Source organism: Sinocyclocheilus grahami, unplaced genomic scaffold (genome assembly GCF_001515645.1).
Source record: "Sinocyclocheilus grahami isolate Dianchi unplaced genomic scaffold, SAMN03320097.WGS_v1.1 scaffold93.1, whole genome shotgun sequence".
NCBI lineage: Eukaryota > Metazoa > Chordata > Actinopteri > Cypriniformes > Cyprinidae > Sinocyclocheilus > Sinocyclocheilus grahami.
Window position 1 is genome coordinate 293,507 of NW_015505272.1, and position 27,361 is coordinate 320,867.

Below are 27,361 nucleotides of genomic sequence, written 5' to 3' on the forward strand. Positions count from 1 at the left end.
CCTCGTAATTGGCCATTTGGTTAGGTGATGGGGAGTTCGATATTATTTGTTAAATATAACAAAAAGTTGTGTGTCTGATTGGTCCAAATGCTACACTTATGTAACAATCTTAATGAACAGCGTGTTGATCAATAAACAGCTCTTAATTTAACTTGTCTCGCAATCTCTATAACGTGAAATATCAAAAGCAAAGTCTGTCATTCTTGAGACATGGGACAAAACAGGTCCAGCAAGGGTAACTGCTATTAGGTTTAAAAATTAAAAAAAATTCAATTTTAAATGTCACGAGGGATTAATAATAGAATGTATTTAACAATTATCACCTTCAATTAAATTTTCTCATTATTATACCAAATCTGTGTTTCTTAATGTCCTCTCACTACATCTAAAACAGTGTGTCCACAGAGAAGGGTTCAATCATTCATATGCAATAAAAATGGATAAAAAATTTTTTTTTAATGTTGAAAAAGAGCTTGTTTTATCAAAAGCAACCCTTAATAATATCTCCTATCAAAGCAAGGTTGTTTTTAATGACACATGCATGTTTAATACGATTTTAAAGTTGCGTCCCCACTTTTTGTCAACACCGTCAGACATTCAATAAAATGTAATAGAATCAGAGAATATCGGGTCACTCTAAAGGACCCCCTTGCCACAGTTCACCTCTGCAGAGTACATCAGTGTCAGACAGGCTCTGCGAAGTTTCATAGTTTTAGAATATTTTAAATCCTAATGTTTGTTTGTTGTGTTTGTTTTAATACAGTAATTGACTGATTCAATGTATCTGATAGTTAAAATGACTACAAATTCAGGTTTTCGTCACCTCCGTCAGATGTGTGAACTCCGTCAGTATTGTCACCTCCATCAGTTGAATATTTTGATAATATTTCATTATGATATTTTATATTTGTTGTGGAATTGTTGGTCACATGTGAAAGTGCAATCTGTCTGCTAACACGAGAATGTGTTTTGAAATGTTAAAAACATCTTGAATGCTGTTAAAGATAAAGTTGAAATTATATCACACTGTCAGGTAAAAAAGCACATTTTGTTAAAAAAGAGAAAAGTTGGGAGGTTGTATCAAAGCATAGCGCAGTAGCTTAGTACATGTAAGATACATAAATGTAGTTTCATTTGTCTTGAGTACAAGGTTTTATTTTTTCAATTTTGCACCCTGTTTTGTCCCACTTCTCAAGAATGACTTACAGATATTTGCTGTTGAAATGTCTTGCAAATGCCGTACAATACAACTTGAATAGGAAGTTATTTTAGAACGCAAATTGTATTTCAATATCAGCTGTAGAATGTTTACATGACATGCCAGAGATATGATCAAATTTCTTTAATTTCCGTGTTAAGTCTGTGACAGACATTAATATCATAAGTTGTATGTGTATTGTTAAAAAAGAAAACCGTCAAAAATACATATTCTCGATTGTTTTAAAAAGTATATATACTACTTTTTAGTGCTGTGGCGATTCAATCGTTTGTTTAATAATGGCAATCTAAACGCAGACAGCAGCAGTGAAGTCCTGGCACCTGCTCCACATGTCACGTGACAGGGTGGTACCGAGAGGCCACAGGTTTGAATGCAACAGTAGACGCACTAGGTTATTCCACCTGAGAAACATCTGTTTCATTCACACCTGCTCTGAAAACTACACAATTTCCAACAGCACTGACAGGGAAAGCCCCGTTCGAACATGTAAGTCAACTTTGATCACTTTTAGGCTAGCTAAATGTGTATGTTATAAAGATAATACGTTTGCAAACTCATCATACGAATGAACTTTCTGCAGGTGTCCTTGAGGTAAACCGTCAAAGTAGAAATTATACCTAGGTGTCTAGTAAATAGTCAGGTTAATAATTAGTTGTTTATTTTCAATATAGCCTAGTTGTCACAAGGTAGATTTTATTTCATTCTATTTAATTATTTCCCCCCCCATAAAGTAGGCCTATAAAGGTAGCCTATTTTTCAAATGTCTGGTTGAGGCAAGTTGTCACGTGCGTTTTAAAAATTACAAATAGCCTAGATAAAATTCTAATGGTTATTTGTGGGACGAAACTATGCTTTGTATGTTATTTACCTTGTTTGTTATTTCATTCATTGTTTTTAGTTACGTAATTGATTTGCACTGTGATTTACCCCATATAGTGTGACAATATGCCTACTGTATATATGGTATATATTTTGTAAATTTAGTTTCTCTTGTCTTCTGCTTTGTCATCAGGTGGTCATGTGTCACTTTAAATATGATGAATATAATTCATTATAGAACTGCATATGATCATGTTATTCTTTCTTTTTTCTTTTTTTTTTTACAAGCAAGTGCATTTCCATTTCCTGATTTTTTTTAATGCATAACGCTTCGATTCAGTAGAACAATACCATGGTGTTTTGTGAAAAGCTGCCCATGTGAATGAATGAATGAATATTGAACCTGACACCTCAACTCCCACACCTTTAAATACAGATTAGGATCCAATTCCTTAAAACCATCAAATTATTTCACAAGATTACTGAGGCCTATATCATTGTCCTTGTCGGTAATGAACTGTTGTCAGTCTCTCGAGATTTCTCATCAAGTTCACTTGGACACAGATCGTGATGTGTTGTAATTATCATGAACTTTGTCCTTTTGCAATCTTGAGTAGTCAAGTTATGAACTTCTGGAGGCATCATTCCCAGGATGAAAAAAAAAACTTTTATTAATTTTCTTTAAATATACTGTTATAAAAATATGTCTTATAAAAATGCAATGTCCATTCTTCTCAACTTAAAGGGATAGTTCACCCAAAAGTGAAAATTCTGTCATCATCATTTACTCACCCTGAAGTTGTTACAAACCTGTATGACTATTCTTCAAAATATCTTTAAAGATAGTCATACAGGTTTGTAACAACTTCAGGGTGAGTAAATGATAATGACAGAATTTTCACTGTCATCATGAAGAATGTTAGTAACCATACAGTTCATGGTAGCCATTGACTTCCATTGTTTGAGGGGGGAAAAACTATTGATGGCAATGTCTACCGTAAACTGTTTGGTTACCAACATTCTTTAAAATAATTTCTTTTGTGCTCAGCAGAAGCTCATACAGGTTTGGAACAAGTGGAGTGGGACTTACATGATGACAGAACTTTCATTTTTGGGTGAACTATCCCTTTAAATGTCAAACGTACTAATTACTTCTGCATACTCTAGATGGCATACTTATACAGACTTCACAAATGCACATATGTTGTATGACTAAACCTTTGCAAACAAACACATGCATTTTTCATGTTTAATTCTAGATTTAAAGATATGCACCTTTGCACATTAGACTATTTAACGTAATACTGTCTTAATCTGAATTTCCTAATGTTGGTGAAAGGCTAGTCATTGACAGTAACCTCTTGTTTGCTGCTTTCATCATCTGGCACTCTATCCACTGGCACATATTGCTTACTATTTTGCAAGAGCTGGGGTACATATAAAAGATAAATGACATTTTGAAACCACTAGTGTTAAGAGTCTTTTGACTGAATCGAAGATATTAGACATTTGTATTATATTTTTTCTTTATTGTATTCGGCCATTACTTTGTAACGCAAGATTTTGTAATAATATTTTATTTTGTTGTCATCTTAAGACTCTGTACAATGACTGCCGATGAGTGTATATCACAGAGTGATTCCAAGGAAATCCCTGTCTCTGGAAATGATACTGAAGGGTATGTAGACTTGATCAATGAAAATGTCATCTCTGTCCACCTCAAATATTGTAGTACCTGATAATGTACTGCTTATTTGAATTTTTTTTTTTTACTGATGTATAAATGATATCCTGTAATAAGTTTTATTTGTCTTTCTTGCTAGTTCTGTTAAAACTGAAGAATATCAGACTGTAGCACTCCATAACTCCAAAAACCAACCAAATGTGGATTGCTCATTCCCTGTCATGAAGAATAACACGGGTACAGTCTTCACATGAATGTTCACAATAGGTTTGCATATTGAAAATGCAACTATTTTGCATAAATACCGAAGAGCATTCAGTGTGCATCGGTCATGTTGTCCTTGCTGACAAATATAAAAAAAATAGATTTTTCCCAAAATACATTCTTGTGAAAATGACAAATGATATTACTTCTGAATGTCACTTTTGACTTTTTTAATCTTATAATTACAATCATTATAAAATTAGGATGAAAATATATCAAATATAATTTATAAATGTAGCTGCAGTATCAATTATTTTTTGAAATTGGAGTTTTTAATTTAACAAGAAATTACTATTTCGGTCTTTCTACTTCAAAATGTAATGTTTAATTTTATGTGATACTTGCTGTTTCTTTGTAATATATTAAACCGTACAAGTTAATAATAAAAACAGAATTTGTTCTGTCCATTTTTTTTTAACCTGCCATATAACCATGTGAAACCTGATTGGTGAGAAACACATACCATATCCTGTCAGTAACCTGACCTATTTCTGCACTCTTGTAAAGCTGTTAGTTCCTCAGTGTTTTTCTGAGTGTGTGACAGGAGACAAGGGTAGCTGCCTGAATAAACTGATCTTTTCTTGCTTAGCATGCAGAAGCTTCATATACAAATTTGCAATACCTTTCAAAAGCACTTGTAAAATATAATCATGTCTTCTGTGTGTCCTTGCTGTTCGGATCATAAAGGCGATGAACCGGCAATACCATTGACGACTGGAGATGTGCGTCTTGCTCAAGCCCAGGAGCTGTGGAGCACAGCCAGAGACAAGCCTGTCAAACTGAGGATGGAGACATCGGGACTGGGCTCAGAACCTCCAATGACGATCCATCAGATGTTCCTGGCTACAGTGCAGAAGTACGGAGACTATCCTGCCCTCCGTGTGAAGAAAGATGGAATGTGGGTCTCTCTGACCTATAAGGAGTACTATCAACATGCAAGAGCGGCAGCCAAAAGCTTTCTGAAGGTTCGACATCACATCTTTAAAAATGAATTTCAAAAGCTTTTCAGAAATATTTTTTACAGTGTATGAAATGTATTGTTACTTGAATCTTGATAGCTGTTTACTTCATGCATGGAATGGTGTAAAAATGGTGCTGTGGTGTAATTAGTATTTGCTTAGGTTAATCTAGAATGTTTGTTTTGGAAGTTCCTTTGAATGACATTTCCTATATCATTTGTGAAATGATCAAACTATTGGCTTGAGGTTTTAAGGATTCAAAGCTTTTACAGCTCTAGTTTCATTGATGCACCAAAGTTTCAAACAGCTCTAGTAGGTGAATTGATTTGGCATATTCAGTCATTGTGCTCTTTGTGTACTCTAGCTTGGCCTGGAGCGATTCCATGGTGTTGGTATTCTGGGCTTCAATTCTCCTGAATGGTTTATAGCCGACGTTGGATGTATCCTAGCAGGGTATTGACGGAGTGTATTCATTTAATCTGTAAAAAGTTAATCTACATAAGGTTAGAGAATGAGCAAAAGAAGTCTTGATGGAATGTGGGATATATGTGTGCATATCTTGTTTTTTCACAGGGGACTGGCCACTGGTATCTACACCACTAACTCTCCAGAGGCCTGCCAGTATGTCGCTCATAACTGTGAAGCTAATTTTCTAGTTGTGGAAAACAACAAACAACTGATCAAAATCCTCCAGGTAGTTGAACAGCTTTAATTTAGTAGATGATTAATGCTACAGCTGATTCATCCTAGAAAGACATTAACATGAGAAGTGATGCAATAAAAAGTTCCAGAATTGCTAGTACAGAGGTATTATAATAGTATTCTTTTAATAACAAAAAGTGTATTAACAGTTATGAGTCAAGTTCTCAAAAATAAAACGGATGGAGTTGGAAAGATAGAAATTCAACAAGAAAACATACTGGTTAAAATAGATTACTGATTTAATAATTCAGTGAAATAATTAGATTACTAAATATTAGGCCTATCTTAGAGTGGGGAACAGTGAGTTCAAATCGAAAGTTTAATCATTTATCCATTACAAATATAAATCAACTCCACTAAACATGTCACTTCCTTCAGATATGATTGTTATTATGAACAAGCGTGATCTTGTTAAAAAAACATAACGTACTAATGTTTTCCTGAATGAAGTACAAAAACCCTGTCACATTTTTGTAATGAAGTCTTTTGTGAAAGTTCTTATCTATGAATCTTTTGTTTCACTTTACAAATGGTTCTGTATGTTAACATTGTTATTTCAGCTAGCATATAGTGTATATATATATATATATAAATGACTGAATCTTCTTATAAAATACTAATCAGTTTTTTTTCACTCTCCTCAAAGGTCAGAGATCAGCTGCCACATTTGAAGGCTATTGTTCAGTACAAGGGCGAACTGGAGCAGAAGTTACCAAACGTATATACGGTAAGCTTTTGCCAAATAATACAATAAAAATGGCTCTGAATGCTAAATGGTTGTACAAAACATGTACATGTAAGTAAATACAGATAATGCAGGTTCACTGATAAGTACAGATCCGTATTGTTTGTTCCCAAACAAGAAAGTATCAGAATGTACAGTTTTGTTTTTTTTCCCACAAAAAGCCAGTCAAGGAAAATTAATGTAAACAGCAAAATATTTCCTGTATGTCTACTAACCAAATAATCAAACCATGCTCCTGATATATACTTCAATTTGATGTTCTCTCAGTGGGCTGAATTCATGAAGTTTGGAGCAAATGTTCCTGATTCTGAGCTGGATGTGTTGATAGACTGTCAAAAGGCCAACGAGTGCTGCACATTAATCTACACATCAGGCACCACAGGGAATCCCAAAGGGGCCATGCTCAGCCATGATAATGTGAGTACCAATTAAAGTGTCACATAAAGCGAATAGTTCAGCACTTATGTCAATGCCAAATGTAATTAATCATATTTGATAAGCTGTGCCTTATATTCATCCCTCCTCTGTCCAGATCACTTGGACAGCCAGCGCAACAGGTCACATGATCAATCTGAAGATGGCTGAGGAAGAACTCGTGAGCTACTTGCCCTTGAGTCACGTGGCAGCCCAGGTCCAAGACATGTGGATCTGCATGAGGTTTGCCGGCATAACCAATTTTGCAGAGCCGGATGCCCTGAAGGTAAAACTCCAGCTTTTAAGATGCTTCCACTATTTACTTTTGGAAATATAAAATTTTCTACATTTTTCATTAATTCATTCAGCAGACACTTTTCTACAAATGAGGAAACACAACTTATTAACTATTAACTGTAAAAACTCACTGTAGGGCTCCCTGGCCAACACTCTGAGAGAGGTGCGTCCCACAAGCTTCTTGGGAGTTCCTCGAGTGTGGGAAAAAATGCAGGAAGCAATGAAAGCCGTTGGTGCAAAGTCGTCTGTCACTAAAAAGAAGATTGCAGACTGGGCCAAGGGGATCGGACTTCAAGCTAGCTATAATTCCATGAATGGGTGAGTTTTAAAAGTACCATGGATTAAATTATAAATTGAATCATCTGAAAGAATCTCACAGCTCATTTTATTTCTCTACAGTGATTCCTCAGTGCCGTGGGGCTTCACGTTGGCGAATGCCCTGGTTTTCAAGAACGTAAGAAAAGCTCTGGGTCTTGACCGCTGTAGGACTTGTTTTACAGGTGCAGCTCCAATCACCAAAGACACACTGGAGTACTTCATGAGCCTTTACACCCCCCTCTTTGAGTTGTACGGCATGAGCGAGAGCACTGGACCTCACTCCATCTCCTGGGCTGAGGGTTATCGCATTATGAGGTCAGAGGCATGATGTGCTTTATGTATTAACCCTCAAATGGTCCCCATTTCCTGTTTACACTTCTGGTCTTTGGGGTAAATATGACCCTAAAATTGATAGAGTTATTGTAAAAAATAATTACAATATTTTTAATCATACAAATAATATATCATTTTTTTTGTTTACTGCTCATCTATACATTAAAGCTGTGTTTTGGGAGATATGAAGTACTTTTGTACCTATTTACCACAAAATTCCTCAACTACACCATTAGCTTGCATGTGAAATATCACATTTTTATGAAAAAATCACTTAAATGACGATCTAAATTTGATTTAAGTTGTTTCTGGATATTGATCTAGGTGTTAGGTGTAGAATTCTGCCATCTGCTGGTTAGAGAAAAACTTGTAGAAATTAGAGTTTTTGAAAGAATAGTGGAATGACTAGGGCTGGGTAAAAAATATCGATATCTCAATATTAATCGATTATAATTTTTCGATCGATTAGTCTAGCCTGTTTTCAGTTAATGAACGGAAAATTGAAGGGCACTTCCCATCCAATATATCGCAATAAGCATTGTGCTTTGGTACTTTTAATATGAAACAAAGTCTCAGATTTCAAATTCTGTCCGTAGTATTGCAGTATTCAAACAATAAATGCCGTTTTGGCACTGTTTAATGTGAAGTGACAGATCGCTGTAGCGCCTCAGTTCAACAGACGCGGCAGCGCATGACGTGCACGTGAACTGATCATCTCCTCCACATTAATACCAGTTTCAGCACAAAATAAACATGACTAAACATCCTAAGGTAAGTTAAAAGAAAGAGTACAACTTTACAATCTGTATCCTGTCTCATGTAATCGCTCAATCAGTGTTTCAGCTGCGCAAAGACGTCAATATAACGTCTTGTAAACAATGTCACGTAACGTCACATTTACCTCAGAAAAAAAACATATTCGGTCACCATAAACTCATTAGTCAGATAGAAAAATAAACTGTAGAGAGGGGCATTTTGCTAAATATATGCACCATATAACATATTCATTATAAATTTTACTGTTCTTCAATGTTTATGTTTGAATAAATCCATCAAGTTTTTATGACAGCCACCATTATGTTTATTTTTTTTAATGAATTGAAGTAGAAATATTATAATGTAATTGTAACTTTATTATTAGTGTAATTTTAACAAATCAGTCAATTTTAACCTTCAATATTATTGTAATGTAGTACCAACTGACTCTCATGTATATTTTACAGCATCAGTTGAGAGATGTTTTTCCTTGAGAAAATGTGGCATGTACTGTACCTAATATATATCCAAAATAATAGATATCGAATCGAATCGCAAGCTTGTGAATGAGAATCGAATCGAATCGTGAAATTTGTGTCAAACCCCAGCCCTAGTAATGACCATATGTGACCCTGGACCACAAAACCAGTCTTTAGTGTAAATTTTTGGAAATTAAGATTTATACATCATATATATATATATATATATATATATATATATAATTACATATTATAAATAAGCTTTCCATTGATATATGGTTTGTTAGGATAGGACAATATTTGGCCGAGATACAACTATTTGAAAATCTGGAATCTGAGGGTGCAAAAAAAATCAAAATATTGAGAAAATCACCTTTAAAGTTATCCGAATGAAGTTCTTAGCAATGCATATTACTAATCTAAAATGAAGTTTTGATATATTTACGGTGGGAAATTTACAAAATATCTTCATGGAACATGATCTTTACTTAATATCCTAATGATTTTTTGGCATAAAAGAAAAATTTATAATTTTGACCCATACAATGTATTTTTGGCTATTGCTACAAATATACCCAAACGACTTAAGACTGGTTTTGTGCTCCAGGGTCACATATATATTCAGCAGAGGCCCATAGAGATCCATTCATCTTTCTGGAAGTGGCAACTGCTCCTCTCACAACTTTTCTGATATATATTTTGTAAATATATATTGAAACATTATAAAATACATTAAAAAAAACAGTATTTTTCTCAAAGGTTAGAATTTTTTTTTAGGTATTTTGAAGTGCCTGCTTTTGCAGTAATACCACATAAATTTGCAGAAATGCCACACAAGTTGTGACTAAAACTTGATTGCATGCACATATTTTTTTCAATCTAAATAGTCAAATCAAAACAATTTTATTTTACTTAAATGTAAATAAAACCAACACCAATAAAAAAAAAAAACTGCAATAAGCAGATATGAATGGTGTGTGTGTGTGTGTGAGAGAGTGTGTGTGCACGTGTGTGTGTGTATGTACGTGAGTGAGTATGCTCGTTCCACATTGTATTTGTGTTCTAGTATCAGGCCTTCGTTTTTGTGTGGACATTTTCAGATTTATGCAGGATTTATTGATTTTATTTGCCAATTTCTATAAAAATGCCCTCAGTTGCATTCACTCCTGTGTGTGTGCGCGCGTGTGCATGTGAGTGAGCATGTCTTTTCTACATTGCATTTGTGCTCTAGTACCAGGCCTTCATCTCTGTGTGGAAATTTTCATATTTATGCTGGATTTATAGATTTTTTTTTGCCAAAGGAAAACATTTTTTAGATTTTTTCACATTTCCCATTAACTTTCAATTGGGGTCATATTGACCCCAAAGACCAGATTTGTAAAAAATGTTTTACATACCTTCAGAACAACCGAATCAAGCCCATTTTTTTTATGTGAATACAGATAGAAAATGTTGAAAAGTCACAAAATCTTATTCCACTGAGATGAAGGGAACCGTTTTTTGGAAAAGTTGATTGGGGTCATATTGACCCCAGGGACCAATTGAGGGTTAACATTCCTGCTGTATTTGAAATTACATAGATTTTTTAAAGTATTTTTTGTTGTTGTTGTTGTTATACTCACTTCACTTAAAAGAACACAATTTTTTACCAGAACTTTTACTTTTGGATGAACTGTTCCTTTAAATGACTAAAAGGCATTTTGTTTGATTGTTTGATTGTTTTAGTTTTGGTATCTTTTTCCACATGACAGAAAGTGCTGTACACAAAAATGCTGTAAAACTAAAACAATTCCATAATAGCATGAATATAGATAGCAGTGTTAAAATAACACTATAATACTTCGCCTCGTCCATCCTGGCTGCTACATATCATTCACAATATTCAGATCAAAAGCCAAAACAAATAAAGGCCAAAAGTGTCAATACATGGAGAAGATTTTAAAGAAAGTGTCAATTTATTTCAGAGTACAGGAGCTGGAAAAGAAAAAGTAAAAATCTCCCTTACTCTTCAAGCAGGACCACCGAAATAGTTTGATACATTCCTCCAACATGTTTGTATTGTCAAGTCAAGTCACCATTATTTATATAGCGCTTTTAACAATACAGATTGTGTCAAAGCAACTGAACAGCATTAATTAGGAAAATAGTGTCAATAATGCAAAATGACAATAGTAAACACTCATTTTTCAGTTAAAGACAGTTCATCATTGAATTCAGTGATGTCAACATCCAGCTCAGTTCAGTTTAAATAATATCTTTGCAATCATGTCAACGATAACGCTGGAAATGAAGTGTCCCCAACTAAGCAAGCCAGAGGCGACAGCGGCAAGGAACCAAAACTCCATCGGTGACAGAATGGAGAAAAAACCTTGGGAGAAACCAGGCTCAGTCGGGGGGCCAGTTCTCCTCTGACCAGACGAACCAGCAGTACAGAAAAATCAATATAAGACGTAATAAAACAGACGATGAATAATATTAACAGCAATTATTATATGATGCAATCAAACTTATAGCAAAATGTGGTAGTTCTGTATGTTGTTTCATGGTTGGCATCATCTGAGGTCCTCTGAGGGGTTGCATCATCTCTTCTCAGGTGTTCTGGATCCAGACTGAAGCTTGTGTAAATCCTAGTTATGCAAAAGACAGAGAAACAAGTACAAACATAATTAGCGTAGCTGCTGTTCCAACCAAGCAAAAATGATTTGTTTAACCCAAACTAATGAATAATAATGTGCATTTGATTAGATATAACTGCAGTAAAAGATTATGAGATGCATTATTTGAATGCTTGGCCAAAGAGATGTGTCTTTAATCTAGATTTAAACAGAGAGAGTGTGTCTGAACCCCGAACGTTATCAGGAAGGCTATTCCAGAGTTTGGGAGCCAAATGCGAAAAAGCTCTACCTCCTTTAGTGGACTTTGCTATCCTAGGTACTACCAAAAGTCCAGAATTTTGTGACCTTAGGGAGCGTGATGGATTGTAGCGTGGTAGAAGACTAGTTAGGTACGCATTAGCTAACCCATTAAGGGCCTTATAGGCAAGTAATAATATTTTGTAACTGATATGGAACTTAATAGGTAGCCAGTGCAGAGACTGTAAAATTGGCGTAATATGATCATATTTTCTTGACCTGGTAAGGACTCTAGCCCACTCTATTGTGATGTGATGAACTCTACTTCAAACATCCACGTATTGGTTAAAAGTCATTGGTTACATTAGCAGTATTTGCAGATGACGGTTGTATGTGACATTCATATTTTGTTCTCTTGCAGTTGTGGTAAGGTGTTGACTGGCTGCAAAACTAAGTTAGACAAGCCAAATACTGATGGGACCGGTGAGATATGTTTCTGGGGGAGGCATGTGTTTATGGGATACCTGAACATGCCAGAAAAGACTGAGGAGGCACTGGATACAGATGGTTGGCTTCACTCAGGAGACCTGGGCAAACATGACGAAGATGACTTCCTGTTCATCACTGGCAGAATAAAAGGTAGAAATACAGGATAGAAAAGGTAGAATGGAGAGTTTCACATTTGTGAAATAAGGGTAAAACAATGTCTGCCAACTATTTTTAATTTATTTTTTAGCAAATTTGTTTCCTGAGGTATTTTTCCTCATAGGGATTTAAATAACGGAGTGTCTATTTACACTAAGTGCAAATAGCCCGCCTTGTTGGCAGAAGCTATTTACACTAGCTCCACCCACAATTGTGTGATAGGGATGTCAACACTATAAAAGACAACTGACAATCATCCGCTTCAGTGGTGTAGATGGTAAAGCGTGTACCGTAGTCTTTTTGACACGATCGACCAGGGTTCGAATCCGCCTTTTACCGAACTTTTTTTTTTCTTCCTTTTCAAATCTCATATCACATCGGAAAGGCATTTATTTTCAATAACAATTAAGGAAATAATAAAAAAAAAAAGTAAAATAAAGTATCGGGTAGGGTTAGGGTAGGTGTAGGGAGGGCTTTATTGTCCAAATAAGGTGGAATCCATTTAATAATCTGAATTAAAATTATAATTTACACTAATACATTATTACTGCATACTGTTTTATAATGTACTATAATACTGAGTTGCAGATAATTGCCACTATTTGCAATAAGTAGTATAAATAGCAGAAAACCCTGTTTTTTTTACCTATTTTAGCATAGTGTAAATAGAATCTATCGCTATCTGCACTAGTGTAAATAGCATATTGTTAAAAATACTGCCATTTTCACTTAGTGTAAATAGAATCCATTGCTATTTGCACTTAGTGTAAATAGCCTCTATCGCTGTCATAGCCGCTGCCTTTAAGTAAAGTCTGTTAAAGAGTTATACTTTATGTACTGGAAGCTCCTGACACCAAGACAAATTCCTTGTGTGTATAACCACACTTGGCAACAAATCCCTTTCTGATTCCGATTCTGATAAGCAGTAAACCAAATCAACCAGCTATAGGGTGAATCACAACATTAACAACTTTGACTTGAAGAAATAATGTATCTGACTAAAAGATGAAGGTGCAATACTGTGTACTTAATGGAACAAACAAACATGGAATACTGCGAACCAAACATTCAAAATGAAAATGATCATAAATGTAAAACTGCTGAATTAAAGTTGTTGATTATGTATATAGAAATTATATGTTTATTGCAAAATATGTATACATATACAAATACTTCATTAGTTTGAGAGCATATGTTAATTGTAGTGCTTTATGGCAGAGAGCAGGCACTCAAGAGCTCTTTTGGTACAATTGTGATTCTCTGATTGGTATAGATTTCTTTGCAGAATCATGGGTAATTGGTAGTTTTTCACCAGCCATTTAGCTGTTAAAACACAATAATTTAAAAAAAGCGGGGACTAATGGCTTCAACAAAACCATGTACCATCAGTAAACAACCTTATATCTCACAATAGGTCTGTCTTCAAATGTTTATGAGTCAGTTCCCTTATGGAGAAAATTAATTGGATTGTTGCTTTCTCTGCCTTTGGATAACGCCCATATTACTGTGAGAAGAAAATAATTTAATTAAGATAAATGCATAAACTGCGGTGCGACAACCTGTAAACATTTGTTTATACATGTGTATCTAATGGCCTTATTCTTGCAGAATTAATCATTACTGCTGGTGGAGAAAATGTACCACCCGTCCCTATTGAGGACGCCCTAAAAGAGGAGGTGTCAATCATCAGCAATGTCATGCTGGTTGGAGACAAAAAGAAGTTTCTGTCTATGCTACTCACACTCAAGGTGAGTCTACATTTACTTAAAGGAATAGTTCACTAAAAAAATGAAAATTTGCTCACCCTCAGGAGCTTGTTGAACAGATTTGGAGAAATGTAGCATTATACTTGAGGATCACAGAGGATCCATTCCACACGTCATGCTAAATTTCTCCAAACCTGTTCCAATGAAGGAACAGCCTCATCACTTTGGATGGCCTGAGGGTGAGAATTTTTTTTTTTAGCAAATATACATTTTTGTGTGAACTATTCATTTAATGAGACCATTAAATGTGCATATTTTACCAACTGATACATTCATACCATCAACTATCAAAAAATCTTTGCTAAATCTCAATTTTTCACAATGTATATTGTTAATTTTCTTTTATTTTTAGTGTAACGTTGATGACAATGGAGACCCCACAGATGAACTGACCCCATTAGTGGTGGAGTATTGTCGGCAGCACGGTGTAATTGTCAGCAAAGTTTCTGAGATCGTTAACAAAAAAGAACCAACCATTTACAAAACCATCCAGGAGGGCATAGACCGTGTAAATGCCAAAGCCACATCTAATGCCCAGAGAGTCCAGAAGTGGACCATCCTTCAACGAGACTTCTCCATATCTGGCGGAGAACTTGGTGAGTGTTATTTCTTCATATAGACAAGGATATAAAACAGAACAAGTGAGTTTATTGACAAACTGTATCTAATACATGGATGGCCAAGATTATTATATTTTTGTAAAGTACTGCAGAAGTACTTTTACAACTATGAGAAACATTTGTATCAGTAGGTCTCACATGTTTCTTTACAGAACATACTGAACATATATTTGGCTAACTGCATTCCTAAATGCATAATTATCCTCAACTATGTAAACCAGTGGTCACCAACGTGTACCATCTGGTAGCCCGCATGGAGTCTCTGAGTCGCCCACCAAGCACGTTCTATAAATAGCCAGGCCATAAATGATATCATATCGAGATTATGATCAAATTTATGTTAATAATGATGATAAACTCTGGACATTTTTACTCAATATGGATTAATCACAACAGAAATAAATGCAATTAATATCTATAGTGCATGAGCACAGAGATTTGAGAGAGCACAGGACACAGTTTGAGTGAGAGGAGAGACACGTTTTAAGTGCGCGCGCTTATCCATTCAGGGAGCCCTCACTCACAAAAAGGTTGGAGACCCCTGATGTAAATGGTCTGAAGGATCTATTAGATTTGAATGTGAAGTTTTTGTTGTTGTTGTTTTTCTCAGGTCCAACCATGAAGCTCAAAAGACCCGCCGTCAGTAAAATGTACGAAGAATATATAAACAAATTTTATGGTGAATAACAGAAGAAATGGCTGACTACACTGGGATCATAGTCTTTTGCATTTGACCAGTAATCTGTATTTTGCTCACTCCAGGGCTTCCAATGGATCTCACTATTATAACACAAGTCAAACTTTAGATCTTTTTATACCAATAGATTTATTACCTTCGGTCACACTTTATATTAAGTGGCCTTAACTACTATGTATACTTACATCAAAAAATAAGTACAATGTACATATTGCGTTTATATTGTATTGCAAAGCACTTTTGCTGCTATTGAGGTGGGATACAGGTAAGGTTAGGGACAGGTTTGGTGGTATGGGTAGGTTTAAGGGTTGGTTAAGGTGTAAGGGATGGGTCAACAGTGTAATTATTAATGTAATTACAGAAATTAATTACAGATGTAATTACATGCAGGTTTTTTAAAAATATATGTACAATGTAAAACATGTATGTACACAATAAGTGCATTGTACCAAATAATTAATTTAAATGTAAGTACATAGTATTTAAGGCCACTTAATATAAAGTGGGACCTTACCTTCTACAAAGCTCCAATTAATCCGTTTTATATCAATCTATTTGCCATTATAACTGGTTCTGTATATTCTGTACAATATATATGAAATTGGACTGGATTGTATACATATATGTAAGTGGTATTACTGGGCAATTACTGTGCATATTACTGTTAATATAAGATCTGTGATGAAGTCAATTTGTCTAAATAGTAATAGGCTTAGATTGAGTCTCATACTATCTGTACAGATTAATACTGTTGCTTGCACACTGAGTATTGTTGGTACTTCAAACAGTTACAGCCTAATTGTAAAGAAGCATGTGTGACAATTGTTTGTTCTCTTGCTGTTCAAATTTCACCCAGCACATTGAATATTTATGAGAGTGGAGATTATATGCTGGAATATATAAATAAATAATATTATTAGAACTCTATGAGTAAAGTATGCATTTGTTTGGTTCCTTTTATATATGACTACCTTTTGGAATAAAAAATAAAAAACATAATTGAGAGATGTAAACTGTCTTTGAGGGAGAAAGGAAAGAATCTGAATTGTGAGATATAGAGATTTATTCCTCAGAATTATTCAACTCTATTGGTTAAGTATTTATTAGAATCTATTTGCTTTGTTTCTTTATTAATTTATGAATGTAGTTTTTTGTCTACATTTCTGACAATGGGAGTGGCAATAGTATGAGTAGATGCAGGGAAACCTCCTGATGATATGTTCCTGTCTGTTCTCAAACAAAACAACATGTCTCTCTGATAAGGTACAACACTACAGGCACACAGTGGTTTATCTCCCAGGTATTGTTTATATTGTGTTCCCGAACCAGTTTTGAGGTAAGCAAGAAACATCATCCCTTCATAAAAGCGTCTTCTTTTGTTCACTTTTTCAGACAGTTTCATTGAGAATGATCTGTTTTGTATTCTGCATTACCAATTGTTGGAAGGTCTTTTTTATATATAATTGAACATGTCTGGTGTTACAGGCAGCTGTATAAGCCAATAAACTATAATTATTTAAAGTATTTCTTCTGACACAGATGATATGTGAAGAAGTAGTTGAGAGATTACATTTTAGGATATACAATGACATCTAGGTTAAATTACAGCTCATTATTCTGCCTATATAGAATTCTTACACATTCTGACTTCCTAACTACATCCATCTGAAAAAATTATCAGCTTTAATCCCCCTCTTTCAAGCTTTCAAGGCTTACTATTCTGAACAATGTCTGAAACTTTGTATTAGCACGTATAATATTCCTGTTTATTGCCTCCTTAAGATGAATCACTTGTTGTATTCCTCATTTTTAAGATGCCTTGGATAAGCATCTACTAAATGCAAACTGCTTTCTGTACCCATAAATACACATGAACTAGACGAAATGACTAGCAACATGGGCACTATCTTCTCTAATACATTAGAAGCTGTTGCCCCCATCAAATTGAAAAAGGTTAGAGAAAAACGTACTGCGCCATACCCATTCTCTCAAGAAAGAAACTTGTAATCTTGAGCGCAAATGGAGAAAAACTAACTCGGAACTTTTTAGAAGTGTGGAAAAACAGTATGTCCAGCTATAGACAGGCTCTAAAAGCTGCCAGGGCCGAGCATATCCACAAACTCATAGAAAATAACCAAAACAATCCAAGGTTTTTATTTAGCACAGTGGCAAGATTAATAGTTACAGTCTATTAATCCTTACAGTTAAATAGTAGTGACTTCATAAATTATAAAATAGATAACATCAGAAATACAATAACAAATGTAGATTCTACAGCATCTAACACTTCAACTTAATTCATCGCACCCAAAGAAAAACTGCAGTGCTTTACAACTATAGGACAGGAAGAGCTAAATACAGAGTTCTGGCATGAAACTCTAGATGGCGCAGTCCGATAGGTCTAACTCAATCTGACCTAATGACATCATTATCACATGGCACAGCTGATTGGTTCTCTCCTGTATCGGTAGCCAATGAGCTCGCTGCTCAACATTCAAATATATGACTAGTGTTTGCCGTAGCAGTTGCAGCTTGCTTCAGAAAACCTCCACCTTCCCCAGCTCCACTTGTATAGATCTGCTACGAGGTGATTCATGCATGCTATATGGGGGTTATTTCATGTATGTTATATTTACAGAAGCAATATTTCTTGCATGCTCACAGCAGCATGTTGTAGATGTATTGGCAGTAGCAAGTCTCTGTACTATCTTTAGCTACGATAACTCGTCGTTATCTTTAGGTCACGTCCCAAAACCTTTCAAGCTGGCGGTTATTAAGCCTCTTATTAAGAAACCACAACTAGATCCTAGTGAACTGGCAAATTGCAGACCCGTTTCAAATCTTCCGTTTATGTCTAAAATTTTAGAAAAATTTGTGTCTGCTCAATTGTGCTGCTTCCTGCAAAAAAATTATCTCTATGAAGAATTTCAGGTTTCAGGCCCCACCATAGCACAGAAACGGCACTTGCTTCTTGCGTCAGACCAAGGCTGCATCTCATTGCTAGTTTTACTTGATCTTAGTGCTGCATTCAACACTATAGATCATGACATACTCATAGATCGATTACAAAACTATACGTGTATTGAAGGGCAGGCTTTAAGATGATTTAGATCCTACCTGTCCGATCGCTACCACTTTGTTTATTTAAACGGGGAGTCATCTCAATTATCACCAGTAAAATATGGAGTGCCACAAGGATCTGTCCTAGATCCTCTGCTATTTTCAATATACATGTTGCCCCTTGGTAATATTATTAGAAAATACGGGATTAGTTTCCACTGTTATGCTGATGATACTCAACTATATATCTCAACAAGACCAGATGAAACTTCTAAATGATCTAAGCTAACAGAGTGTGTTAAAAATTTAAAAGATTGGATGACCAATATTTTTTCTCCTATTAAATTCGGATAAGACAGAGATATTACTTATTGGACCAAAAAAACGTACACACAATCTCTTGGATTACAATTTGCAGCTAGACGGATGTACTGTTACTTCCTCTACAGTCAAAAATCTGGGTGTTATATTAGATAGCAACTTGTCTTTTGAAAATCATATTTCCCATGTTACAAAAACAGCATTCTTCCATCTTAGAAACATTGTCAAGTTACGAAACATGTTACCTGTTTCTGATGCAGAAAAGCTAGTTCATGCATTCATGAGCTTTAGACTGGACTGTTGTAATGCACTGCTAGGTGGTTGTCCTGCATCCTCAATAAACAAGCTACAGATAGTCCAAAATGCAGCGGCTAGAGTCCTTACCTGGTCAAGAAAATATGATCATATTACTTCAATTTTACAGTCTCTGCACTGGCTACCAGTATACAAAATATTATTACTTACCTATAAGGCCCTTAATGAGTTAGCTCCTGCGTACCTAACTAGTCTTCTACCATGCTACAATCCATCACGCTCCCTAAGGTACAAAACTCTGGACTTTTGGTAGTACCTAGGATAGCAAAGTCCACTAAAGGAGGTAGAGCTTTTTCGCATTTGGCTCCCAAACTCTGGAATAGCCTTCCAGACACACTCTCTCTGTTTGCATCTAGATTAAAGACATATCTCTTTGGCCAAGCATTCAAATAATGCATCTCATAATCTTGTACTGCAGTTATATCTGATCAAATGCACATTATTATTCTTTAGCTTGGGTTAAACAAATCAATTTAGCTTTGTTGGAACAGCAGCTACGCTAATTATGTCTCTATTTGTTTCTCTGTTTTTGCCGTAACTAGGATTTATACAAGCTTTAGTCTGGATCCAGAACACCTGAGAAGAGATGATGCAACCCCTCAGAGGACCTCAGATGATGACAACCCTCAAACAACACACAGAACTACCAAATTTTGCTATAAGTTTGATTGCAACATATAATAATTGCTGTTAATAGTGTTCATGGTCTGTTTGATTACGTCTTTAATAGATTTGTCCGTACATTTCTGCCATATGTACATTAACTGACAGTCACCACTGATAAGCTACTACTAAATATATTGTAGAAACTTAATTTTCTGTAAAGTTGCTTTGCAGCGATTTGTATTGTGAAAAGCGCTATACAAATAAACTTGAATTGAATTAAATTAATAAATGTAAATGTATTTTGGAAAATGCAAAATGAATCACAAAAGCTGTCCTAAAAAAGCTGGGTATGATGTGGCAGTGCATAATTTAATTCATGTGACCATTTATTTAGAAAGGGCCCATCAAATGCACATGCCAAAAGGATCAAACACTTTAAGCTAAACATTTTTTTCTACGCCAAAGTTCATTTTGTACATGGCAGAAGTAATAGATATTTTAATATTCTTTTTAAAAGAAACATTTTTTTCTGAATAATATACCTGCCATGGCTTGTAAATAAAACAATAAACTTTAAAAAATGAATAATATGCTGTAAGATTTGGGAATGGTATAGTGCTTTAGTAACCTTTTTCCCCTCAATATTTTTATACTAAAATGTAAATAATTCTCATGTCCCCCAGTTATTGAACTTATCCCTTCAACATGACACATCAATCATTTTCCTCAACAGCCTGGTTATTGCTGTTCTGATTATCAAACATGATATCTGTCCATTAAGGACAAAGTCCTCAGATCACAATCTATGTACAGTACATTCAATCAAATGAAGTCATCAGTTCACCTTGCATAACTTCACCAGTAATAAAAGTGCTGGAAAAGAACCATTTTCATTCACTATATCACTGGCCAGATGACATCAGAAACTGGACTTTGATTCAAACACAAGAATCAACTACATCTATTCCCACCGTCTTACACTTGTGCTCAAAATGAATATAATACTAATTAGGTCAAAGGTTGTGCATTTCATCCATCTGACCTGGGCAGGTTAATGACTGGTCAGACTGTCTCTGGATCCCTTCGTAGGGGTGCGCTGATTGCCTTTGGCTCTTGCAAAATAGACTGACTGGCTTAAAAACTTTGTACCCAAAAATTGCGTTGGTTTTGGATTTAACTCTTTTATTTAGAAAATTACAACATCCCTATTTACTGAGTGAAATCTTACACAAGTCTAGTTGATTCCAAAATGAAAATTCTGTCATCATTTACTCTCATGTTGTTTGAAACCTGTATGTTTTTTAAACTTCCAGGCAACAAAAAAGCAAATCTTTAGCAGAATGTTCAAGCTGCTCTGCATTTATAAAGTTTTTGCTTTTGATCTTTGGCCCTCACTTCAACAATAAGAAAGCTGTTCTTATTTTTTTAACCATACCTTTATCGTCAAGAACGATAACAAAAGAAAAGAAAAGAAAAGAAAAAACACAAGAGCTTTTCTTAATTATATTGGGTAGCTATCAGCTTAAGACACAATGTAGGATTTGATAACGTATTCTCAAGGCATAGGCAGGGTATACAAGCGGTTTATTAAAAACAGAGCAACACTGGGCTCATGTGGTCATAAGACACTCGGTTCACACCAGTTGCATAAAGTTCATAGCAGACTGCATCTTAAAGAACAATTTAATTAATTCACCTGCTCAACAACAAACAACCAGCAATAATGGCAAAGAAGGTCACCAAGAATTTGGCTCCAAAAATTGGATTTCTGTGTGTCCATGCTAAACTGGCTGTTTCACCAAATGCAAGCCAGTACTTCCAGTGGCTTTAAACAATGTGAAGAGCTATCTAGTGGTTTGTGTAAGGAACTACAGGTCTTCTCTAAAGACATTTTATTATATTTTGCTGTAGTGTACTTCATTGATGCATTTTTACATTTTCATACATAGCTTACAACTATATGTTTAATAGTAGGCCAAAATCAGTGTGCTGATGCACTACTGAACTTCCAAATATAGCCATAATTTTAACTTCTAAGAATTTATGTAATGTAAATGTAAAACGGCTAAATCTGTGTGCTGCAAAAAAAACAATAGATATGTAATACATAAATGAAAATAAAATATTCAAAAAGTAAAAAAAAAAAAAAAATACAAAGAAATCAATAACCTGCACTAAAACAGGATTATAGCTTAGAAAGTCAAGAATGATGTTCATGTATTGTCAGTGTAAAACTGTAAAACTTTTAATCAGAAAAGTTAGAAAGGACATCACAACCCTGATGTGTTTTGTGTTATTCAGTAAATCAACATAAATATGCATATAGGCTTGATATTAGTAAACTAATGATTATAAATGAGTACGTTTTCTTATTAAAAATGTGGCTGTTGACATTTAATTCCACAATTCATATACAGTATGTTTGAGAAGGAAAGAGCACATGCCGTTAATTGTCATTTCTTTGCTCTTCGTTTTCATTTCAATACCCATTTACATTACAAAACGTCCCAAACAATGGGCAACAAAATGTTTTATGAATTATATTTTCTTGTAATTCTGCTAACCCTTCTTTGGTATTGAGAAACCCCTTAAAATCCTTTAGAAAGTAGTATATGGAAAATATACAGTGGGTACGGAAAGTATTCAGACCCCCTTAAATTTTTCACTCTTTGTTATATTGCAGCCATTTGCTAAAATCATCGACAAACATTATTAGCTAGTCTGACAGTCTTTGCTAACGGCTATGTGTGACAAAATCAGATGTACTGAATAAGTACTGCAAGTTAAAATGTTTTATCAATTGAATTAAACTGTTAAAAGCTCTTTGGCAAGTGTTATAAAAGTAATGATAAAGTGAAGTGCAAACTCATTTGGTGATGATAGCAACAGCTTTCTTCATCCAAGCATTGTTACGGAGTAGAGAGAGCATGAAACGAGCCACATCTCCTCTTGACACAGACTGACCAACCGGCAGACCATTTTCATCAGGGACATAATAACCTTCATGAGAGAGGAACTCGTTGGCTTTGAAAACAACAAGAAAAATAACACTAAAATCTGTGGTAATCTAATGGCTTTGCAGCAAAAGCAAACTTCCAATAATGATTCATTTGTCAATAAGCATTTTACATATTACGTAATGTTAAATGCTACCAACAGTTGAAGAAAGCATATATATATATAGTAACGGGGTGAAGAATCACACAAGTAATCTCAATCAATACCCCGGAGGGTGGATTTATTGGGGTGATGGGTGTTCGTGAGAAAAGGTCCAGGTAGGTGCTCCGGTGCTCTCTTCCATCTTCCCAGTGCAGAGGGTCCGTGCAGTGCTCCTGTGGGGCTGGTCGCTCACACGCTGCTTTCTGTGGGAAAAATAAGAGGGCGAGTTAGTGCTCAGTCTCATGGAGGAATCTCGTAGATGGCAGGGCTTGCATGGTTTATTTAGCCGCCGCCTGATGAGGTGCAGCTGTGACCGATCAGCCTGTGATGATGGCCAGGTGCTCCTCGCTGGTTTCCAGAGCGACGCTGATGAAGCTTCGGGACGCTCGTCACACACTCCCCCCCGTCCTGGTCCTGTTAATGATCTGAGATAGTAGGGGAGAGATAAGGGGTGGGTGGGGAGTGACCCCAGACAGACCTGCGAAAGCTGCCCAGATCCGAGAGGCAATCCACGTTGGCGTTTGCGGCTCCAGCTCGATGACGTACCTCGAAGTGGAAGTCCTGGAGCGCGAGGAACCATCAGGTCACCCTGGCATTGGTATCCTTGGCATGGGCCATCCACTAAAGTGAAAGTGAAAGTGACATGACATGAGGCCAAGTATGGTGACCCATACTAGGAACTAGTGCTCTGCATTTAACCCATCCAAAGTGCACACGCACAGCAGTGAACACACACACACACCGTGAACACACACCCGGAGCAGTGGGCAGCCATTTATGCTGCGGCGCCCGGGGAGCAGTTGGGGGTTCGGTGCCTTGCTCAAGGGCACCTCAGTCGTGGTATTGAAGGTGGGAGAGAGCACTGTACATTCACTTCCCCCACCTACAATCCCTGCCGGTACGAGACTTGAACCCACAACCTTTGGGTTATGAGTCCGACTCTCTAACCATTAGGCCACGACTTCCGTGCGTGGTCCGTGGTGCGTGGTCCGTGACCAGGGTGAACTTCCGGCCCAGGAAGTAGTTCCGCAGTTCCAGGACTGCCCACTTGATGGCTAGGGCCTCCGTCTCCACCGCGGCGTAGTTCCTCTCGGCCGGGATCAGTTTCCTGCTGATGTAGATGACCGGATGCTCCTCACCCTCCTGGACCTGTGACAGGACGGCTCCCAGTCCAGTGTCGGAGGCATCCGTCTGGAGCTGGAAGGGGCAGCTAAAGTCCGGGGCTCGGAGGACGGGCTCTGAGATGAGGGCCCCCTTCACCCTCTGGAAGGCCTCCTCCGCTGCTGGTGTCCACTGTACCTTCTCCGGCTGCCCCTTCCTGGTCAAGTCTGTCAGGGAGGCGGCTAAAGAGGAGAAGTTAGGGATGAAGCAGTGATAATATCCGGCCAACCCTAAAAAGGCTTGTACCTGGGTCTTGGTCTCGGGGTGGAGCGTACCGTCTCCTCCTTCCTCTCCTGTGGCCGAATGAGACCCCGTCCTACCTGGAAACCAGGTACTTCGCCTCGGAGAGCGCAAGGTGGCATTTGCGAGGGTTGGCGGTGAGTCCAGCCCTCCGGGGCTCCGAGAGCACCCACCGCAACCAGTCCAGGTGGTCTTCCCATGATGGAGCCCCCTCCAGCAGCCAGTGCTGCGCGAGTCGTGTGAGTTCGGCGGCCTGGGAACGGGCCGGCAGACGGGGCTTATACTCCCATTCGTGGAAGTGCTGGGCAGCACAGATAGGGGATAACCCCAGGCGGGCTAGGATTTCCTTCTTGACCTCCTTATATTGATCGGCGGAGGTGGCGGGAAGAGCGAAGTATGCACGCTGCGCTTCGCCCGTCAGCAGGGAAGCCAGCACCCGTGCCCAGTCATCCTGATGCCACCCTTCCAAGGTGGCCGTCGCTTCGAACATTTGTAAGGCTTCTATGTCACCATGAGGGGTCAGCTTGGGTAGCAGCTTCGCGGCTTGCACTCGGGGGTCCGGCAGCGGAACGCGTTGAGCTGTGGCGGCACGCAGTGACTCCTTGATGGGTGGCGAGGTGCTCAACGATTTGTTGCTGGCGGATGCTAACCTTGCTGAGCCTCTGGAGGATTTCGTCCATGGTGGGGGAGGAGCGCTCGCCTGTGACAGAAACAAGGAAAAAAGGTGAGGTGAAGATCGTTTGTCAGTGATTCTTCACTGATTCGCCCACATTCTCCACCAGTGTAACGGGGTGAAGAATCACACGACAAGTAATCTCAATCAATACCCCGGAGGGTGGATTTATTGGGGTGATGGGTGTTTGTGAGAAAGGTCCAGGTAGGTGCCGTGAGTGCTCTCTTCCGTCTTCCCAGTGCAGAGGGTCCGTGCAGTGCTCCTGTGGGGCTAGTCGGTCACATGCTACTTTCTGTGGGAAAAATGAGAGGGCGAGTTAGTGCTCAGTCTCATGGAGGAATCTCCTAGATGGCAGGGCTTGCGTGGCTTATGTAGCCGCCGCCTGATGAGGTGCAGCTGTGACCGATCAGCCTGTGATGATGATGGCCAGGTGCTCCTCGCTTGTTTCCAGGGCGACGCTGATGAAGCTTCGAGCCGCTCGTCACAATATATATAAGTGCTGTCAAACGATTAATCACATCCAAAATAAGTTTTTGTTTACATAATATATGTGTGTATACTGTGTATATTTATTATGTATATATAAATACAACCACATGCATGTATATATTTAAGAAAAATATGTTATGTCTATATATTAAATATATTAGCAGACAGATTACACTTTCACATGTGACCAACAATTCCACAACAAATATAAAATATCATAATGAAATATTATCAAAATATTCAACTGATGGAGGTGACAGAACTGACAGAGTTGACACATCTGACGGTGGTGACAAAAACCTGAATTTGTAATAATTTTAACTATCAAATACATTGAATCAGTCAATTACTGTATTAAAACAAACAACAAACAGTGAGTATGTTATTGTTTATAAAGCTTTTATTCAAGAGTCACATTTAAGTATTTTGATATATCATTGGAACACAAAATCTTATGGTGGTGACATCTGACGGTGTTGACAAATTTGGCATTTCTTTCACAAAACCAATGGAGTTCATGTAGTAGCCATTTTATTTTTTCTGTTGATGCTAGATGCTAATGGAACCTGCTTAAGGAGAATCAAATTATCTAAATATTTCAAATAATTTCCTCAGAAATTGGAAGATGGTGTTGACATATCATGGCTGTGACACAGGAAATTTGAACATTAGGATTTAAAATATTCTAAAACTATGAAACTTCGCAGAGCCTGTCTGACACTGATGTACTCTGCAGAGGTGAACTGTGGCAAGGGGGTCCTTTAGAGTGACAGCTGCCCGATATTCTCTGATTCTTGATGGGTGTTTGTGAGAAAGGTCCAGGTAGGTGCCGTGAGTGCTCTCTTCCGTCTTCCCAGTGCAGAGGGTCCGTGCAGTGCTCCTGTGGGGCTAGTCGGTCACATGCTACTTTCTGTGGGAAAAATGAGAGGGCGAGTTAGTGCTCAGTCTCATGGAGGAATCTCCTAGATGGCAGGGCTTGCGTGGTTTATGTAGCCGCCGCCTGATGAGGTGCAGCTGTGACCGATCAGCCTGTGATGATGATGGCCAGGTGCTCCTCGCTTGTTTCCAGGGCGACGCTGATGAAGCTTCGAGCCGCTCGTCACAATATATATAAGTGCTGTCAAACGATTAATCACATCCAAAATAAGTTTTTGTTTACATAATATATGTGTGTATACTGTGTATATTTATTATGTATATATAAATACAACCACATGCATGTATATATTTAAGAAAAATATGTTATGTCTATATATTAAATATATTAGCAGACAGATTACACTTTCACATGTGACCAACAATTCCACAACAAATATAAAATATCATAATGAAATATTATCAAAATATTCAACTGATGGAGGTGACAGAACTGACAGAGTTGACACATCTGACGGTGGTGACAAAAACCTGAATTTGTAATAATTTTAACTATCAAATACATTGAATCAGTCAATTACTGTATTAAAACAAACAACAAACAGTGAGTATGTTATTGTTTATAAAGCTTTTATTCAAGAGTCACATTTAAGTATTTTGATATATCATTGGAACACAAAATCTTATGGTGGTGACATCTGACGGTGTTGACAAATTTGGCATTTCTTTCACAAAACCAATGGAGTTCATGTAGTAGCCATTTTATTTTTTCTGTTGATGCTAGATGCTAATGGAACCTGCTTAAGGAGAATCAAATTATCTAAATATTTCAAATAATTTCCTCAGAAATTGGAAGATGGTGTTGACATATCATGGCTGTGACACAGGAAAT

General features: G+C 37.0%; 1 protein-coding gene and 1 long non-coding RNA gene across 5 annotated transcripts in view; one reads left to right on the forward strand and one right to left on the reverse strand.

Moving 5' to 3' along the window:
- The first annotated feature begins 1,580 nt into the window (after positions 1 to 1,580).
- LOC107587493 (long-chain-fatty-acid--CoA ligase ACSBG2-like) lies at positions 1,581 to 15,773 on the forward strand. Of its 4 annotated transcripts, none has more exons than XM_016275290.1 (15): positions 1,581 to 1,705; positions 3,636 to 3,716; positions 3,862 to 3,959; positions 4,674 to 4,951; positions 5,310 to 5,398; positions 5,519 to 5,639; positions 6,294 to 6,374; positions 6,660 to 6,809; positions 6,925 to 7,092; positions 7,240 to 7,421; positions 7,503 to 7,736; positions 12,263 to 12,480; positions 14,095 to 14,234; positions 14,605 to 14,848; positions 15,483 to 15,773. In XM_016275290.1, exons 2-15 carry the CDS (start codon positions 3,646 to 3,648, stop codon positions 15,557 to 15,559), a joined length of 2,151 nt encoding a protein of 716 aa, XP_016130776.1. In that variant the 5' UTR covers positions 1,581 to 1,705; positions 3,636 to 3,645; the 3' UTR covers positions 15,560 to 15,773. The 4 variants fall into 4 exon arrangements, with proteins under 4 accessions (XP_016130776.1, XP_016130778.1, XP_016130779.1 ...); XM_016275292.1 differs by lacking the exon at positions 1,581 to 1,705 and adding an exon at positions 3,124 to 3,153; XM_016275293.1 differs by lacking the exon at positions 1,581 to 1,705 and adding an exon at positions 3,389 to 3,470.
- Positions 15,774 to 26,466: 10,693 nt separating this feature from the next.
- Positions 26,467 to 27,361, reverse strand: part of LOC107587499 (uncharacterized) — a 17,017-nt gene continuing 16,122 nt past the window's right edge. The window contains exon 4 of the long non-coding RNA XR_001609484.1: positions 26,467 to 26,503. This is a non-coding gene — a long non-coding RNA (uncharacterized lncRNA). The remainder of the gene's footprint in view (positions 26,504 to 27,361) is intronic.